The sequence below is a fragment of the Trachemys scripta genome, chromosome 7 (genome assembly GCF_013100865.1).
Source record: "Trachemys scripta elegans isolate TJP31775 chromosome 7, CAS_Tse_1.0, whole genome shotgun sequence".
NCBI lineage: Eukaryota > Metazoa > Chordata > Testudines > Emydidae > Trachemys > Trachemys scripta.
The window spans coordinates 114,399,223-114,419,686 of NC_048304.1; the positions used below are offsets into that span (position 1 = coordinate 114,399,223).

The following is a 20,464-nucleotide window of genomic DNA, read 5'->3' on the forward strand; positions in this document are numbered from 1 at the left end:
AGCCCACACTTTGCATAATTACAATAGGACCCGAGAGTTATATTTTATATTCCTAGTTTCAGGAATGATACATTCATACAAATAGGATAAACGCACTCAGTAGATTATAAGCTTTGTAACAATACCTTACAAGAGGCCTTTTGCATAAAGTATATTCCAGTTACATTATATTTACACTCATATAGCTCAGTGGGGGGAGGGATAGCTCAGTGGTTTGAGCATTGGCCTGCTAAACCCAGGGTTGTGAGGGCCATTTAGGGATCTGGGGCAAAATCAGTACTTGGTCCTGCTAGTGAAGGCAGGGGGCTGGACTCGATGATCTTTCAAGGTCCCTTCCAGTTCTAGGAGATGGGATATCTCCATTAATTATTATAAGCATATTTCCATGAACATATGGAGTGCAACGTCACAATGTGTGCACTGCAATAACAAACCTGCAGCATCGAGTCGCAGAGCCTGGGTCAGCTGACTTGGATCTGTGGGGCTCGGGCTGCGGGACTAAAAATAGCAGTGTAGATCTTCGAGCTTGGATTGGAGCTTGAGCTCCAAGACCCACCCCTCTCACTGGGTCCAAGAGCTGGGGCTTCAGCCCAATGACTACCCTGCAATTATATAACCCCGCAGCCTGAGCCCCACAAGCCCAGGTCACCTATGGCCATGCTGCAGGTCTTTTATTGCCAATATAGATATACCTTCAGAGCAAATGGAGGGGGCCACAACCACTTAGAATATTTAGAACCAGACTGGACAAAACACTGTTAGTATGTACCACAGAGAACCATCCTGTAGTGGCTGGGAGACCGACTCAATGACTCGATAGCTCTTTTCCACATCCATCTGTTTTAACACCATAATTCATGGGATACAACAACATACTATGGACACACCTATGCTGCAAAGAAAAAAAAAAACCCCATAGCTATGAGTCTCAGAACCTGGGTCAACTGACTTGAGCTTGCACTATGGAGTTAGGTGTAGTAACTAGTATAGTAACTAGTAGTGTAAATGTGCTCGGACACCCCCTTCTCTCTGGGTTTCAGAGCCCGGGCTCTAGCCTGAGCCCAGACTTCTACACTACTATTTTTAGCCCCAAAGTGTGAGCCCCTCGCACCTGAGTGAGTGGATCCAGGCTTTAAGAGTTGGTACCACGGGTTATTTATTGCAATGTAGACATGCCCCATGAAGTCTTTATCTTCTAGGTCACTGATTCAAATACAGCTTAGGTAAACAGTGATTGAAAGTTGTTATAATCTGATAGTCAATGATCTATAACAAATGAAACACTGGTTGCAGAATGTCTGCCAGGTTCAGAAGAGAGGCTGAAGCTCACACGGACATTCAGACTGAACTGATCTCACCCCTAAAGGGGAATCACTACAGGTCAGGGTAGAAGCACACTGGCAGAGTAGCAGGGGGGTGGGGGAAGCTTTTAGGGCTGCTGCTGACACTTTGAACCTATTTCATGGCTAACTAGTGAACATCAGACACTACCCAAGTGGGTGTCTCTTATCTCAGAAGACTTCCATTCCCCAGCCTGCACTCAATTCTAAGAGAATAAATGGTGACTTCTGCCTTGTCAAGAAGGTGACAAACTGATTTTCATATCAAAGTGCTTGTACAATTTTCTGCTTTCTCTTCTTACCTTCCATCATGCAACCATCACACTTCACATAACTACAGTCTGTTCAACTCCTATTCTGGGGCAGAACTCCAGCCACTGAGGGAGACTATCAGAAATGTTTGGTCTGAAGTTTTCCAAAGGTTTTACACTAGAGCCAGGCTGCTCCTTAATAAAAACCCCAAACTGAACTGTATTAGGCCTTGCTCAAACATTGCCTAGTGATCTCTCAAATGCTAGAATGTCAGTGGAGAGAATGCTTTCGCCCAGCTGTTACAAATAGGCAGAAAGGTCTGATATCAAGCAGAGAGAAAGAACCAGAGCATAGATCTTGAAATTTGAGGCCACAGATGCACAGATCGAGAGAAGAGGTTTAGTAGCCTCAAAGACTTCTTGTGATGCTGCTTTGTAGGTGGAAGAAAGCTTCCCCCACCACCACCAATACGCTGGAGACAACAGAGAACAGTTAACTGAACTGTTAGAAAAAACAACAAAGAAAAAATATTTTCTTTTATTTCTTCCCTTCCCCCGACTATTTCTTCTCACATCTTTAGAAATTTTAAAGCATTCACTCCCACCCTCCTACCAATTTTGTCCTTTTCTATTTGGCTTGCATTGATTTTTCTCTGTCACTAGAACAAAACATCCTTTGCCCTTGTGAAGCATCGATCGGAAACATATTAAGGGGATGCACTTTTCTGTCTTTACCAGACATGCACCAAGCTTGAATACATTCTGTTATGCCACAGATGCAAGCTCTGGAGCCCACTGGCTGCCAGAAGACAGTAGGAGAAGCAATTAAAAAACCTCAATGATTTTTTTTGTGTTTTGTTTTCTGGATCAATGCTGATGACTTCCCACAAGAAATAACCTGTTCAATGGGAACATCTGTGCAAGAGAAAAAAACCTTCTGCTTCAGAACCAGAGACAATGTTCTTCATCAAATGGCAACCGAGTAAACAGGAAATTGGAACAAGCAGAGCTAAAGTTTACTTCTAGTCTATGGGAGTTACATTTTACAATGCACACAAGCCACAGAGAGACAATTACCAACATATTGGCAGCCATTAGGAACAGACACCGTCTCCTTGAAGCACAGTTCTACTTTGAGGCGTGACTATGTCAAAACTCAGTGGATCTGTTCCCTATGTATATTCATATTCACACCTGTTGAATTTAATTACAAAACAGAATTTTTACTGTTTTTATTCCTTTTAGCCCTGCAGAGCAACACAGCTAAGATTATGGAAGCTGCAGATTCTGCTCTATGCTGTTCTTCAACAAAATGATTGATTCATAGATTCTAGGACTGGAAGGGACCTCAAGAGGTCATCGAGTCCAGTCCCCTGCCCTCACGGAAGGACCAAATATTGCCTAGACCATCCCTAACAGACATTTATCTAACCTACTCTTAAATATCTCCAGAGATGGAGATTCCACAACCTCCCTAGGCAATTTATTCCAGTGTTTAGTCAGTTAGGAACTTTTTCCTAATGTCCAACTTAAAGCTTCCTTGCTGCAGTTTAAGCCCATTGCTTCTTGTTCTATCCTTAGAGGCTAAGGTGAACAAGTTTTCTCCTTCCTCCTTATGACACCCTTTTAGATACCTGAAAACTGCTATCCTGTCCCTCTCAGTCTTCTCTTTTCCAAACTAAACAAACCCAATTCTTTCAGCCTTCCTTCATAGGTCATGTTCTCAAGACCTTTAATCATTCTTGTTGCTCTTCTCTGGACCTTCTCCAATCTCTCCACATCTTTCTTGAAATGAGGTGCCCAGAACTGGACACAATACTCCAGTTGAGGCCTAACCAGCGCAGAGAAGAGCGGAAGAATGACTTCTTGTGTCTTGCTCACAAGACACCTGTTAATGCATCCCAGAATCATGTTTGCTTTTTTTGCAACAGCATCACTGTTGACTCAAGCTTGTGGTCCATTATAACCCCTAGATCCCTTTCTGCCGTACTCCTTCCCAGACAGTCTCTTCCCATTCTGTATGTGTGAAACTGATTGTTCCTTTCTAAGTGGAGCACTTTGCATTTGTCTTTGTTAAACTTCATCCTGTTTACCTCAGATCATTTCTCCAATTTGTCCAGATAATTTCGAATTATGACCCTATCCTCCAAAGCAGTTGCAATCCCTCCCAGTTTGGTATCATCTGCAAACTTAATAAGCGTATTTTCTATGCCAATATCTAAGTCGTTGATGAAGATATTGAACAGAGCCGGTTTCAAAACAGACCCCTGCGGAACCCCACTTGTTATACCTTTTCAGCAGGATTGGGAGCCATTAATAACTACTCTCTGAGTACGTTATCCAGCCAGTTATGCACCCACCTTATAGTAGCCCCATCTAAGTTGTATTTGCCTAGTTTATTGATAAGAATATCATGCGAGACCGTATCAAACGCCTTACTAAAGTCTAGGTATACCACATCCCCCGCTTCTCCTTTATCCACAAGGCTCGTTATCTATCAAAGAACGCTAACAGATTGGTTTGACATGATTTGTTCTTCACAATTCCATGTTGGCTATCCCTATCACCTTACCACCTTCCAAGTGTTTGCAAATGATTTCCTTAATTACTTGCTCCATTATCTTTCCTGGCACAGAAGTTAAACTAACTGGTCTGTAGTTTCCTGGGTTGTTTTTATTTCCCTTTTTATAGATGGGCACTATATTTGCCCTTTTCCAGTCTTCTGAAATCTCTCCTGTCTCCCATGATTTTCCAAAGATAATAGCTAGAGGCTCAGATACCTCCTCTATTAGCTCCTTGAGTATTCTAGGATGCATTTCATCAGGCCCTGGTGACTTGCAGGCATCTAACTTTTCTTTTATCTTCTAAACCTGATGATGATGTGCAAGTTGGGAATCATCCATCTTGACTCTCAACCCAAGGCTGAGTTTACACAGCTGGCAATTATCATTCCAATACCAGTAAATTGAACACACTTGATATAGAACTCATTGAGAGATAGTAAATGTAGAAACCTCATTGATGCCTTTGTTATTAGATGGGTTATTTTTCACTTCCTATCCGCAACTATTGTGTTGCTGCACTCCATAGCTGAACTGAATCCTACACATCTCTAGTTTCTAAAGCACTTTGAGATCTTTTGAGATAAAGACACAGAAATATAAAGCATTATTATAACAAGCACTACAGAAAATTACAGCAGCTACAAAACACCAGCTTAGCCAAACAAAAATATCTGTTTTTTAGGCTATTAGAAGTACAATTCATTAAATAAAAACAAAGATATTGCAGATATTTGTATTTTAATTACCCAGAACTCCTGCAGCCGCACTATCTAGAGTCCCACCATGTCCAATCTTCAAAATCTGTTTTTTCCTTTTTCTTGCACACTTTTGTATACCAGCTTCTGCAAAAATAAATTGACAAAATGCATTACAGAACAACCTCAGAACATGGCAATATGCAATATATTAAAAAAGACAAAACATTCAATGGAAATAATTTTTCTCCATGCTCTGATTAAATACTTCTACCTCAATGGTTTGAGCATTGGCTTGCTAAACCTAGGGTTGTGAGATCAGTCCTTGAGGGAGTCATTTAGGGATCTGGGGCAAAAATCTGTCTTGGGATTGGTCCTGCTTTGAGCAGGGGATTAGACTAGATGACCTCCTGAGGTCCCTTCCAACACTGATAGCTAATTATGAAATCATAGAATATCAGCTAATTATAAATAATCTTATGCACCATTATAAACAGAAGTGTTAAAGGAATATACAAGAAACACCAGCGTGGACAGGTTACCTGATTTGTTTCATTAATGAAAAATGTAACACTATCACCTGCTGAACACACTCACAGAAAGCATCACTGAGCCTTCTTGCTTTATTTGATTGCACATAATGGGCCACATACCACTCAGCTCCAGGAATGGTTTCAATAGGGATGTCTATATGCAACTGAGTGGAATTTCCTCTTTGTTGCCCATCTGCTGTTATGGCATATGAGGAAATGTGACTAGCCTGTTACAATCCCATCTAGGAATTCCACAGCCTTGATCACTCCCTGAAAAAGAAACATTCAGCAGACTCTCTGGACCATTATAAACATGAAAGCAAGTCAACTGAATATACAGTTGAAAGAGCTACACATGCCCCCAAGTCCCCTTTCCAATTTCTATAGCTTTATAACAACTTTCCTATTATTTCATGTGTTTCTCTCTCTTTTGTTACAGTGAGAGCTCCATACAAACAAGGGGAAGAACTTTGAAACTAGCTGTCAACAAAGTGCTACAACTGTAATTATGCTACACAGACATTAATCCAGCACTGGGACTCACATGGGCAGACCCCTGTGCCTGCATGGAGCCCCACTCAATAGGTGTCTATATGGGATAGACCTACTGCAGTTTTCCATGCAGGATTGGGGTCTTATAATGCAGGAGACTCTGTAATCCCCAATCAGGATCAGGGCTTCATCATGCTATGTGCTGTATACAAGATAACATGGTCCTTGCCCCTTAAGGAGGTTACAATCTTAAACCCCAACCCTGCAATTCACTATGGAGAGGTGGAGTAAGGAGTGGCATGGAGCCCAACTGAAGTCAGTGGGGATTGGTTCTGTCGTGTTCCAACCCTGTTATTCAGGATCCTTAAATTCTGTTCCACTCAGACAAACTCGTGGGACTGAAATTATTTCAGTGGGACTTGATGGAGGCATAAGAATCCACCACCATGGACCATACTGCAAGAGCGGGACCCACCGGAGTAAACAATCTGAAAAATTAAGCCAGAAAAATATATTTTTCTGGCTCTCTCTTTCCATGACAGACAACAGTGATATGAACTTTGAAAAGGAAGAGGTAATATGTTCCTAGGAGTTGTGGTTTCGATATTGCTGGTGTTTTCTGGGATACTAAGTCACAAAAGAGGAGGCCCACATACCAGAAGCTTGAAAAAGCCTAACTAGGTGAACACAAATGGATAATGTATTTGTGAAATCAGACATCGGAATGAAAGCGGCACCTTCATTTTGAATTTAATTTTAGGCCAGTTTTTAGTGTCTCCCTCCTGTGACTAAGGATTTTTGTCTATATGTATTTTAACAGACATTTTACAAATCTCACTTCCCTCTAACCAAAGTATCCCTCATTTAGACTTTTCCAGCTCTGCAGCCCTGGAAAATCTGGATTTTTAAACTTGCTTTGAAACTTCCAGGTGCACCTCAAGTATCAGAATTTGCATGTCAGGTAAACTCGTGATTATCTCCATGCGCAAAAGAAGGGGTGGCCACAAATTAGGTGTGGATTCAAACGACGCTGATTAGGGAATATGAACAGGTGAAGGTGCAAACTGCACAGCAAGGAAGCTACACACAGGCAGTAATTTGCACACACAAAACCCTTACTTGGGCCTGGGGTAACTGGAATGGGACAATTACACAGGCAAGGGGTCCCCAGCCACCTGCAAAGGGGAAACTGATGGTCCAGCAATTGGATTTGCAGACAGACATTTAGGGGGCAAAGTACTGTGGGCAGACGGATACTCTCAGCACGAATGGTGTGGGACTCCTACAACTGTAGGAAGAGCATGAAGTTCCCAGCACGTGTCATCCAGACCTGCCTCCTCCCAACGTACCCGCAGTCCCTGCTTGAACCACCCGCCGTGGCCTCCCGCACCCAGCCCGAGGGTGACATCCTGCCCCTTCCCTGCAGTACCTGCCAGCAGCTTCTCCTTCAGCTGGTTGAGCACGTTAGCAGACGTGGGCCCTTTGGGTTTATACACAGCAAAGAGCCCGCTCAGAGAGAGCAGTTTAGCTGCTGGGTTGGCCATAACATGCCCCAACTTCCCGTGCACCTCCTCAGCCATGCTCCGGCCCGGGCTCGCCCAGGCTAAAGATGCACCGAGGAGGCCAGGGGATGGCGGCTCTGGCCCGGGCTTCCCTTCTACCCACGTGGGGCCCGGGCTCGTCTTCTCTCCCCGCCCCGGGCTGCAGCCAGGAAGAGCTCGCTGCCCCGGCCACGCGCAGGCTCGCGCCGCTGGAGGTGCTGGGAGATGAAGTATTCGCCACGCACGGCTGGGCTGGGCTGGGCTGGGTGGAGGCTCTGCCCGGCCCCGGGCGCTACAGCCTGCGCGGGGTAGGCGGGCGAGCTCGCGCTCCGGAGCAGGCACGAGCGGAGATGGCTGGAGAGGCCTCACCCTGCAGCTCGCCTGGGCCAGCCCTGCCTGCTGCGGGGGGGCCCCCGGCGGTGCCGCGGGTTGAGCGGTGTCAGGGCAGCCCCGGGGTGGGCCAGGATCCCGTTCCCCCGCAGTGCACAGGCTGCTGTGGATACAAACGCGGGCATAGGGAGAGCCGCTTTTCAGAGAAACCCCTGCTCGAGGGGAGGGGAGGGGGTCCCGGGGATGGCCCCGCGCAGCTTTGCTGGGATTGTGCACCCTGGGGGGGATGGGAGAGGACAGAAAACTGCGCCGTTCTCCTCTCTCGGCTCTATTCTGCTCGTCCCTGTCGCCCGCCGTTTGCGGTTTTTATTGCCCTGACTCGCTTTTTCTCTCTTCAAAGTCCCCAAATTTTATATTTAAGGAGTGAGCACCAGTGGGGAGCGTGGGGGAAACAATGACATCCGTTGACCCAGAATGATTAAACTCCCAATTAAACTGAAGACTAATAGCTGAGTTGATACAGGAGCAGCGGGGGACAACTTCGTTGTTGTTGTTGTTACAGTTATCACGCATTGGATTTTCACGTGCTGAAGGCTTTACTGACTAAATTAGAGAGAAACACAGGTTCTGATTTTCAACCCGATTGCACCGGTATGAACGAGGCTTAACTTCAGCAAAGGGAACGGAGTTACACCAGCATGAAGGTTTCAGAGTGAACGAATCAATCCTTCTCTTTTTGAAGTCAGTTGTAAAAAAAATCTCAGTGATCTCAAGGGGAGCAGGAATAGTACCTAAAGAACATCAGCCAACAGTGAAAACACTGTTAGACCCCTGTCTTCACAAACTGGGTTATTTCTAGTCAGAATTTGTCTATACATTTTTAACAATGAGGGTAATTAGCCACTGAAACCATGTGCCTTGGGATGGGTTGGATTTTTCATCACTTGAAATTTTTAAATCAAGTTTGGATGTCTTTCTAAAAGACTGAAACGCTCAGCCAGAAATGACAGGTTTAAGAGGAATTACTGGCTGAAATTCTATGGCCTGTGGCATGCACAAGGTGAAACTGGATGATCATAATGGTCCCTTCTGGTTTATAATCTATGAATCCATGACCAGCCAAGCACATGCATAACTATTTGCATGATCCAGGCCTAAATTTTGGATAAATTTATTGGACTATTATATGGTAGCTGGCAGTAACTGATTAGAAAATAAATGTACCATTCTTTAGTGAATGGGATGGAACTTCTTCAGTTTCTGTTAGGATAGAAAGAAGGTGCTATAAATCGTTCTCAAATCTGAGTCTGCATGATAGGGATCAGTCATTTCCAGGGCAAATTGATTTTGTGAATATCACATTTAGATGTGATATTTACACATTTTGTGCTCACCATAAACATGCAAGTAGTTTAGACTCTATCATGCAGCAGATGTGGGTGTGAAGTGAGGCTTTTTAGAGACACTACATCATTCTGCAGCAAAGTACATGACTTTCTGATTAATTGGTTTGGAAAGCAGCTCTCCCTCTCACCCATCACACTGTTAGTCATTGTACCTTTGTTACATGACTTTAAATAATGATATTCCACTGAGTAGGTATTAAGGCTATTAATCTTCCTGCTTTTGTGGAGTCCTGGAAGAAAGTATTGCTAGGACAGGAATTTTCTAGATTTCTAAGCCATTCAGTTTAGCCACTGTAGGAAGTGCAGCACTCAGATCTAACTTTTCAGGCCTGAATCCTGCACACTCATTCTCTGAAAAAACTCCCATGGGCTCTAATGGAATTTGTGCTAGAGCAAGGAACGCAGTATTGGGGTCTTAGTTTTCTCAGAGACAGGACAAGTTGCTTAGTTTGCAAGGAACTGAAACCTAGCAGATAAAAACAAATTTACACTTTTCGCAACAAATGTGTGTGTGGTTAGAGAGCAATGGGTATCTCCTGTAGGGCACAGAGCTTCACAGGGGCAAACTTTTACCTGGAGCCCACCCCACTTAAGTCAGCAAGCAGGGCTCTGTCTGCATGGAGCTCAGTGCTGGATCAGGGCCTATATCTTATTTATGTACTTCTGTGGCCTATGGTAGATTAATTGATTTGCTCAAGGATGGGAATTGAATACAGATCTTCTGACTCCTACACCCATAGCCTAGCCACTAGACCATTCTTTCTCTCCCATATTGCTATTAAGAGCCTCAATCTACAGTCTCAGCTTCCATTGATTTCAGTACCACATATGCCAGGCCACAGGTGAGTAATTTGTTGTAGTAAAATCCTGTGTGTCAGTTGTAGAGTAGTTTAGTTTTTTAATGATCCTCTCCCTCTTAAAAAAATAATGGGTGTAAGGAGCTTTGAAAGTGCTAAGTAGTCTTTTATAGACTGGTCTCAGGAAAAATAAACCCTCTGGAAGTAAAGCAGGATTTAATTATACAAATTCTTTGCTTATTGCTCGTTTACATAGCTACACTCTGACCATAAAAATATTGGCTGCTACCATAGGGTTAATTTCCTAAGGATTGGTACATGTGGCCATCATTGCTGATGCATGAAAGTGAGGTGCCATGATCCTCTCCTAAAAGGGAAGTGAAGAAACCTGGACTGATGGAAGAGGTCAATGAGACTTTTGCCATTGATTTCAGTGGACACAGGTGTAATAAGATGAGGCCCTGAAACATAAACCCTTGTATCAGAGGCACGGTATGAGGCCTAAGGCCTGATCTTAGTAATGATCAAGACTTTGTTAATATAAAACAAAGGAGCAAGAGGCAGGCCCTGCTTAGAGTCTGGCAAGGAGAGGGCTGATGTTGCAAAAATACACATACCTAAAAGGTACTGGACACTAGAGATATAAACATGTGCCAGGATGGTCCCAAGAACACTCCAATACTAGCACATTCCACACAGATACAAGGAACAGGCTGACCCATCCTAAAAACAGGGGCAAAAGGGTAGTATCATGGACAGATTTCAGAGTAGCAGCCGTGTTATTCTGTATTCGCAAAAAGAACAGGAGTACTTGTGGCACCTTAGAGACTAACAAATTAATTTGAGCATAAGCTTTTGTGGTCTACAGCCCACTTCTTCAGATGCATAGAATGGAACATATAGTAAGGAGAGATATATACGTGCAGTACACGAAAAAGTGGAAGTGGCCATATCAACTCTAAGAGGCTAATTAATTAAGATGAGCAATTATCAGCAGGAGAAAAAAAACTTTTGTAGTGATAATCTTGATCTTGATTATGGATCAGTGAAACAGACTGCACAAAAATGTGAACATAACCAGGTGCATAAAGATATTCATGCAAAGAACATCTTGGCTTTTCAATAATGCAGCAGCAGCTAGGGACTATGAATAACCTTCCTGTACAGATTACTTGAGATCCCTCTTTTTAAGGGTTGGTTTAAATCAGAAAAGGGTTTTGAAATGATTTGGCTAATATAGGTAACCATGGGTGGGCCTAGAGTTTGCATCTGAACTTCAGCATTGCTCCAGCAAGTACGGAGGAACCTGTTTTGCTATTTTTTGTTTTTCTTTAAGGCTAGGATTTTCAAGGAGCTTAAAGAAGTTAGGCACGCAACTGTCATTGAAAAGCAATGGGAGCTGAGCATGTAATTATCTGAGGCCCCTTNCAGCAGGAGAAAAAAAACTTTTGTAGTGATAATCTTGATCTTGATTATCACTACAAAAGTTTTTTTTTCTCCTGCTGATAATTGCTCATCTTAATTAATTAGCCTCTTAGAGTTGATATGGCCACTTCCACTTTTTCGTGTACTGCACGTATATATCTCTCCTTACTATATGTTCCATTCTATGCATCTGAAGAAGTGGGCTGTAGACCACGAAAGCTTATGCTCAAATAAATTTGTTAGTCTCTAAGGTGCCACAAGTACTCCTGTTCATGATGGATAGAGTTGTTTTGTCCGAACCAACATGTACAAGGTGAGAGGTGGCACCCTAACATGCAGAGAGGTTGTACTTCAATACAGCAGGAGTGACATGTAACTTGTTTGTACCTGTGTATAAGAATGCATCCCTGGGGCGGTGTCTTTGTCTGGCCTAGGGGGCAGTGGTAAATCCTGCCACTGACTGAGCCAGTCCATTGTCAGGGAGCACATATGTACTAGCAGAACTGTAGACATCTGATCCAGGGAGCTAGAGACTGTGTTTTGTTTGCCAATAAACCTGGCCGGGTGCCTTCGTACCTTATCAGAGTCTGTGGTCATTGGGCAGTTCGCTCGAGATCTGCTGTGCCAGCTATCTGCACAGAGCTGGGACAGCACATAGGGAGAACACACACACACGCAGCCAACTTATCAACATTGGATAGAGCAGAGCACCACACTGGTGACGCTTGACGATAACAGGGTTTATCCCAAAGAGTGAGACATGAAACCTCTACCTCCAACAGTCCTGACATGAGAAGTCCTTTTTGCATGTGTAGTTTAGCTGTGTTAACCTAACCATTTGAAAATGGGATTCTAACATTGTCCTAGCTAAAAACAGTTTGAACTGCATTCTAAAAGACCTGTGAAAAAAGCTGTGAGCCACTTGTGCCTAGCACTATCATTAGGTCAGTAGGCTGGCCTGAAAATGCTTTCTAATGTTTAGATGGATCAGTGAAACAGACTGCACAAAAATGTGAACATCACCAGGTGCATAAAGATATTCATGCAAAGAACATCTTGGCTTTTCAATAATGCAGCAGCAGCTAGGGACTATGAATAACCTTCCTGTACAGATTACTTGAGATCCCTCTTTTTAAGGGTTGGTTTAAATCAGAAAAGGGTTTTGAAATGATTTGGCTAATATAGGTAACCATGGGTGGGCCTAGAGTTTGCATCTGAACTTCAGCATTGCTCCAGCAAGTACGGAGGAACCTGTTTTGCTATTTTTTGTTTTTCTTTAAGGCTAGGATTTTCAAGGAGCTTAAAGAAGTTAGGCACGCAACTGTCATTGAAAAGCAATGGGAGCTGAGCATGTAATTATCTGAGGCCCCTTAATTCTACCTGAATGATTAAAAAAACATGTTATGCATAAAGGACCTGACCTTTTAAAGACTATAGAAGACTTGCTTTGGCTTCACTGGGGATTGGCTCATGGCCCCAAACCAGGAAAAATTACCAAATGCTATGTGTATTACAGATAAAGGGTAGGTGGGTGGACAGGTAAATAGATTCAAACTTTTCCTTTCATAAGGCAACGCTATTTAGAACTCAGGGAATTGGTGCTGGGAATCAGTTACTGAACCAGTTATCTCAAGATGACTAGTTAAAATTTGTCTGGTGTCGGTGGTATTTGAAAGTCATTACCATTACAAAATTTGTATCCGGGTCCGATCGTCAAACATGGTCCATGGATATAAAGTGGATATCCACAGATTTGCGGGGCTCTAGTTATAAAGGTGGCCCAGATCCTCAGGTGAAGACAATGGAGTTACACTGACATACACTTGCTTTGGATCTGACTCAGTTGTGTTTTACTAGTGATGGTTAATTTGGTTCCATTACTCGATTTTCTGACCTACTGACGGAGTGCCCTTTCCAGAGAAGAAAAAATTGTTATTGATTAGCTAATGTGGTGGTATTTATAATCCACGGCTTTCACCAGGATGCCCACAGCACAGAATAGAGAATGACATTTCCTTCTGCAAGTGAAGCTGGTTACTGCTCTGCTTGCTGTGGGAAAGTGGCCTTTTCTAAAAAAATATGTTTTTAAGAGAAATGACACTGGACTTCAGTGTCTTACAGCAGACACAGTAATGAAAATCTGTGACTGTGTATCAACTTTCTGTGACTCATTTTATGGTTCCAACTTTGTTTTCCATGTCCACATACAATGAATAATTGCAGGGTGAGAAATTATTGTTTATGCTCTTTCTGCAAAAAATACAAGCAAGGATCCAGATGTGTGAAAATGTAGGCTCCTGTCCTGCAAATCATTCTGCCTGGATGCACCCTTGTGTCTGTACCTGGGTGCAACAGCTTGCAGGATTGGGGCCTTAATCATTACCTAGAGGTACCATGCCTCAGTGCGTCACAGCTGAGGATGCCAAATTCAGGACAGACTGCTGAGAAATAGGGCAGACTCACCCCAAATTGGTGGTTATTCTGTCATTAGACAGAACCAATAACCATTGATCATTATACCAAGCCAATAACAAAATGAACTTCTATATCACCACACTGGTTAACAAGGAGTTAACAAAAATGCAGTCTCCTTAGGCATTCCAGCCATTGGCTCACCATCCAGACACTAGACTATGAGTGGCAGCTGAAAAATCAATTTAATCAGTTATAAGGTTCTTCCAATCCCAAGGGACCAGCCCCCTAGCCCGGTCAATATATAACTCAGATCTTACCCAAGAATCACTCTGATGCCAATCCTTTAAGTAAAAACTAAAGGTTTAATAAGAAAATAAAAGAAGAGTTATAAATGGCTAATAGATCATATATATAACACACAAAAGTGATTGCAAAGTCCTTGTATCAAGTTTGAAGGAGTGATGGAATAAACTGCTAGCTTGTAAAAGTCTCTCTGGAATTACCCAAACAGATTGGGGTTTATCAGTCCTTATTCAAAGCTTCCTTGTTAGAAATCCAGTCCAGGAAATTAAAGACAAAATAGAGATGTCTCAGGTGCCATATGCATGGAACTTTACTGCTCAAACAAAGCCCACAGCCCAGGTGCATGGAAAATTACTGCCCAAGATGGAGTCCAGGGTCACATGCGCATATCACATGTCCTTACATGAGTTGGTGAAACACAGAGGCAGCCCATATTCTTTCTGTGGTGTGCACAGGAAAGGCTTACTGGGTGGGATCAATTTCTTCGATGGCCCATTGTGAGTTGAGTGGGTCATCAACACTTAGCTGTCTATAAATTCTATCTGGGGAGGTCAGAAATACTACACATGTAAGATACAAGTGCATAGCCAATATTCGTAACTTCAGATACAAAGAGGATACATGCACCTAAACTGGATAATCCTACTTAGCAAATCATAACTTTTCTGTTGACACCTTACATGACATACAATTGCAACAAATATTGTACAAAGTATAACAGTGGTAATATCAATGCTATAAATGGTCATATTCAGTCAGATAGCATCACACCTAGTAAGTTCTTGAGTATAGCGTGGGAAGAAGAATAACTTTTTTCTTTCAGAGTAGCAGCTGTGTTAGTCTGTATCCTCAAAAAGTTCAGGAGTACTTGTGGCACCTTAGAGACTAACAAATTTATTAGAGCATAAGCTTTTGTGGGCTACAACCCCCTTCTTCGGATGCATATGTCGTGTCTATATGATAAAAACTGCTCAGTTTGTTGGTTCATTTTGGTTTGGATTCAGTCAGGTACTTAAGCGGGTGCTTAATTTTAAGCACCCAAGTAGTCCTATTGATGTCAATAGCACTACCCATCGTATGCACATGCTTAAGTACCTTGATGAATTGGAGAATTTCTGAAAAAATGTAAGTCACCATTGCAAATAAAAAACTTTCTATTTAACTCTATTTGTACCAATATTAGGTTTTGGTACTTTTGGGTAATTATCCTCCATAGAAAAAAAATATTTCTAAATCCAAAATATTTCATGAATAGATTTTTGGTTTTGTTTCAGAGGGGAAAAATGGAGATATTTAACACCAGTTTAAAGTTTAGAAATTAAATTGTTGTAATTTTATTTGTTTGTAAAAATACACCTCTACCCCGATATAACGTGACACGATATAACACGAATTCGGATATAACGCGGTAAAGCAGCGCTCCGGGGGGGGGAGGGGCTGCGCACTCTGGTGGACCAAAGCAAGTTCGATATAACGCGGTTTCACCTATAATGCGGTAAGATTTTTTGGCTCCCAAGGACAGCTTTATATCGGGGTAGAGGTGTACTTGTTTTTTCTAATTCTAGAAAAAATGTTTGTGTAACTATGAGAGACAAATTTTGCTCTGGGTTACTGGCATGGATTGTGCTTTCATTAGTCTGAAATAAATATACAGTAGCTCCACTGACATGAACAGAATTACTTATAATTTATAGCAGTGTAGTTGAGAGCAGTATTTCGCTCACTGGCTTCAGCAGAATTAATCTGGATCTATGCCAGTTGAAACAAGAACAGGATTTGATACTGTAAAGTTGGAGCTATGTTTTTCAATTAATTAATTAATTTCTTTTAAAGCAAATTTCTGTCCGATTCAGCCAATGAGTCAGAGAACAGACTAGCTAGATTTCTTGGCTAATGATAAAATCACAAATTGTATTGGAACCATAGAATCTGCTACAGTCTAATGGTTCCTTGAAGGGTTTTCTGACCATATTAAATGTTAGTAAATCGGACAAGATATATAATTAATACTGAGTGGGATGTGGTTATTAATCTGATATAATCTTGAGTCTGTAATGACAAGAGACCAGGCAGTGTCTGGAATCAGATATGCCCTAGGGGAAAAAACCAAACGAAATACATTTTGCAGCCCTTTGATTTTGTTCCTAACAAAAGTAACAGTGAGAGTCTGAGCCCCTGTTTAAATTTGCAAGGTTTATTATTACAGTTGCTTTCGAAGAATTCTAACTCTTCAAGAAGCTGGATTCCACTTAGGAATGAGGAAGAGATCACTCTGCACAAGTGTGAAGAAAGGAATATTACATATGAGGGGTTATTTTTAGCCAGTTGAGGCCCTGCCTGCTGCTCTGTGGACTTACACATTTACAGAGTTTAAGGTCAGAAGCAACCATTAGATCATGTAGTCTTTCATCCTGTATAAGACAGGCTATTACATTTCACCTAGTTACCCCTGTATCGAGCCCTTATTTTGACTAAAGCATAACTTATGTTTAGCTAAAGCATATCTTCCAGAAAGGTGACTAATCTTGGTGTGAAGACCTCAAGAGATAAAGACTCCACCCCTTCCCTTGGTAGTTCATTCCAGTGGTTAATCACCCTCAATGTTAAATAAATTGTGTGGAATTTCTAATTCGAATATACCTGGCTTCAGGTTCCAGCCATTGGTTCCTGTTAAGCTTTTCTCTGCTACATTAGAGCCCTTTAGTACCTGGTATTTTCTCTCCATGAAGGTACTTATACACTGTCATCTGATTTGTGATGTTATTTGAAACTTGTAGTATGAGCTATGTCTGTAGTGACAGACTCAAAGAACTCAGGGCTTGTCTTCACTACCCGCCTGGATTGGTGGGTAGAAATCAATCTATCGGGGATCGAATTATCATGTCTCGTCAGGACGCGACAATCGATCCCCGAATCGACGCGCGTACTCCACCAGCCCAGGTAGGAGTAAGTGCCATCAACGGGGGAGCCATGGCGGTCTATTTGCCGCCGTCCTCACAGCAGGGTAAGTCGGCTCGGATACGTCGAATTGCGTATCTTAAATCAATCCCCCTCCCAGTGTAGACCTAGCCTTTATCTATTTAGTTTAACAAAGAGAAGGTTAAGAGTGACTTGAGCACAGTCTATAAAGTACCTACATAGGGAACAAATATTTGATAATGGGCTCTTAAATCTAACAGAGCAAAGTATAACATGATCCAACTGCTAGACAAATTCAGCCTGGATATAAGGCATAAATTTTTGACAAAGAGGATAATTAACCATTGGAACAATTCAGCAAAAATTGTGGTGGATTCTCCATCACTGGCCTGTTTAAAATCAAGTTTGAATGTTTTTCTAAGATAAGCTCTAGGAATTATTTTGGGGAAGTTCTGTGGCTATAATTTACTAGATCTGTCAAAGCTAAGGTCCTGCTTTCTCCCATGTAGTCAACAGAAAAAACCCTCTGAAATTGTTCTTTCTAAAATTCCATTCCTGAGGTGGTCACATTTCAGTGATGAGATTCCTCTACAGAAAGAGGACTGGAGACGTGTGAAGATTCTGGATTTTGGTTTCCATGGGAATCTGTCCAATAGTTTTAGACTTTTGGGATCTATGAATGAGAAGTGCGATCTAAATGATTATTAATAATTATAGAAATTTAAAAGAAATGCCCACAGGCGATAGTCCTTTTCTGCGCTATTTTGGAGAAGATTAATTGCAAGAGATCACATTAGGTTTAGAGGCTGAGGAAGAAGTTAGTATATTAACAGAAGTACCTTAAATCTGTCCCTCAATACCAATATCTGTTTGTCTCACAAAATCACAATGACTCTGGGTATTAGTGGGCCTAATGTACCTGGCCTATAGCCCCCAGCCTATCTATGAGCTGTTCTGATACATAATCCATGTGCCATTGGATTTTCATAGGCGGCACTAATTGGCAAACAGTTCTCCAAATGTGTGTGCAAAGCAGTGATGTTCCATGCTACCTCACTCAATTCTTTGGCTGCAAGGAGTTGTGTGGGCTTTTTTTAAGAGGTTTTAAAAACTATTTCCTGAACACTGATTTGCAGATACATAATTCTGGGGGGAAATCTCCGCAAGGATCCTGTTGCAGAGATCCCTTTGCATCATCCAGGCAAGGAGGTACAGTTCAACTGCTTGAGGAAATGGCTATAGGGCCCACCCCCAGGCCTGGTGGGTCCTGTGGTATGAGTGGAACTGGAGAAAGGAGATACCAGGCCCTTATTGGCTTCAGCATGTAACACAGTTCTCTAATCATGCTCAATAAAGATCTTTCTTACAACTCTGCTTTCCACATAGCTTGTTGCTAATGAAACTGTCTTCTGCCTCGGACTGACACTTTTCTCACACGTCCTTCCCAATTGCCTCATAGTACTGCTCCATTGTACCCATACTGCCAGGAACTCCCCCAGGCCATGCCGTCCTCCAAACCCAAGCTGTATTATTTTTCTGGGGATTGTCTTTGGGGCTGGAATTATGTGCACCCTCCTCTATTCACTCACTCTTCTTCCCAGCCTGCCCAGTCTCCACCACATTCCCAAGCACAGATCCCAGATCTGCATGGCATCCGAAGTTGGGGAGATAGGTCAGTGGTATGGAGGCAGCTGAAAGCCTCCCACCTTCTGTGCAGCAAGGCGAAGGCCCAGAGTGAAGGGTCCCCTTCACGTATGGATCTTGGAGGTACAATCTGGACCATAAGATTTATTACATAATAGATTCTGACCCGCCCATGCAGGATGCTTGAACTTCTCTTGCAATGCTGAGCAAGGGCTGGTAAGACTTTTTTGCTGCTTTTAGAAATTCTATCTGCTACAGCTGCTAGGTACCTAAAAGAAGGTGAGTGGTGCTGAAGTCAAAGCGATGGACCTGCCATTTCCCTCGTGCCCACAGCTAGAATGGTATTGAGGGGGGGTATGCGGCACCCTCTTCAAGGATGGACATACCAGTGTGTTCTGGCTGGGAGGAAATGCCAGCTCTCAACGTTAAATCCTTGGTACTCCAACTGCTGTGCAGCCACTCCACCTCTGAATGTGCCTATGGCAGAATCTAGTCCTAATTAAGCACAAGTAACCATGGATTAGTACCAGTTAATTCAGAAGTGCAAACAGACACTCTCCCCCCACCCCAAGTAGCTACTGCACACAGCCTGTAACAGCCAATTGTATCACTAATGAATGAGACGTCTAAATTCAATAAGTGAGGAGCTCCAGGCAATGTAGCGTCCTTCCAACGCACACAGTATTATAGTGGACAGAAATAGTTCAATTTAACCATAAATTATTCAATTTTGTAATTGTTTAGGCTTTGGAGTGTGTAGAGATGCTAATTACTACCTGAAACAATAAGCCAATAATGTCTCTCTTCATGATAATAAAAGACAGAGGGGAAAGTTTGGTTCTATTGCTGAGTTGTTAAAACATGACAGGACTCCTCGGGGTGATCTGGATACAGCCTTCTGATGGTTAACTTTTACTCTGAAATGTGACTCTGTAAATAGAGGGTTTCATGTTTACAGTCATTCAGATAATCCACATTAACTTGGCTTCAGTATTCTAAATGGCTCCCAAGAGACAGGGACTATGGACAAGGACTACGTTAGCATAGCCCTGTAGGGTAGATGCAGCCTACACCAACAGAAGGGATTTATTGTCAGTACAGGAACACTACCTCCCCACATGAAGTTAGCTATGTTGACAGAAGCCCTCTGCCAACATAACCCCCAGTGTAGATGCCTCTATTGCAGCATAGCTAAATCAGTCAGGGTTATGGCTTTTGTCATACTCCTGACCACCACAGTTATGCCAATATAACTTTTTGGTGTAGAAGGCCTCACTCAACATTCCACAGAATGAGGAGTGTCCAGCTCTCATTTACATACCTTGCCAATGAATGTTAAACACCCTTAAGGTGGGACAAGTACTCTTAGTCATCCATTAAATCAAAGACCTTCTTCCACATGATATGACCCAAATATGAACCTACTATTGATCAGTTCTGCTGTTTCTTGGCTACAAGTAGATATGTTCATGGAGGATAGGTCCATCAATGGCTATTAGCGAGAATGGGCAGGGATGGTGTCCCTAGCCTCTGTTTGCCAGAAACTGGGAATGGGCGATGGGATGAATCACTTGATGATGACCTGTTCTGTTCATTCACTCTGGGGCACCTGGCAGTGGCCACTGTCGGAAGACAGGATACTGGGCTAGATGGACCTTTGGTCTGACCCAGTATGGGCGTTATGTTCTGAATAACCTTTCCTTCCTGATTCTTATATATTTCTGTATATCTTGCTTCAGTTGTATTACTCAGCTGTAAGATAGAATGTTTTCCCCCTTCAGAAAAGATAATACAAAAATAAGTTTGTTC

General features: G+C 42.5%; 2 protein-coding genes across 2 annotated transcripts in view; both read right to left on the bottom strand.

Annotated features, from left to right (window-relative positions):
- Nucleotides 1-7,680, bottom strand: part of TRUB1 (TruB pseudouridine synthase family member 1) — a 44,705-nt gene extending 37,025 nt beyond the window's left edge. The window contains exons 1-2 of the mRNA XM_034777705.1: nucleotides 7,305-7,680; nucleotides 4,902-4,997 (exon numbers count right to left, since the gene is read on the bottom strand). Coding sequence (XP_034633596.1) covers nucleotides 4,902-4,997; nucleotides 7,305-7,455 — 247 coding nt within the window. The 5' untranslated portion in view covers nucleotides 7,456-7,680. The remainder of the gene's footprint in view (nucleotides 1-4,901; nucleotides 4,998-7,304) is intronic.
- Nucleotides 4,902-20,464, bottom strand: part of FAM160B1 (family with sequence similarity 160 member B1) — a 104,853-nt gene continuing 89,290 nt past the window's right edge. The window contains exon 18 of the transcript XR_004646656.1: nucleotides 4,902-4,997. The gene's annotated coding sequence lies outside the window, so the exon portion shown is untranslated. The remainder of the gene's footprint in view (nucleotides 4,998-20,464) is intronic.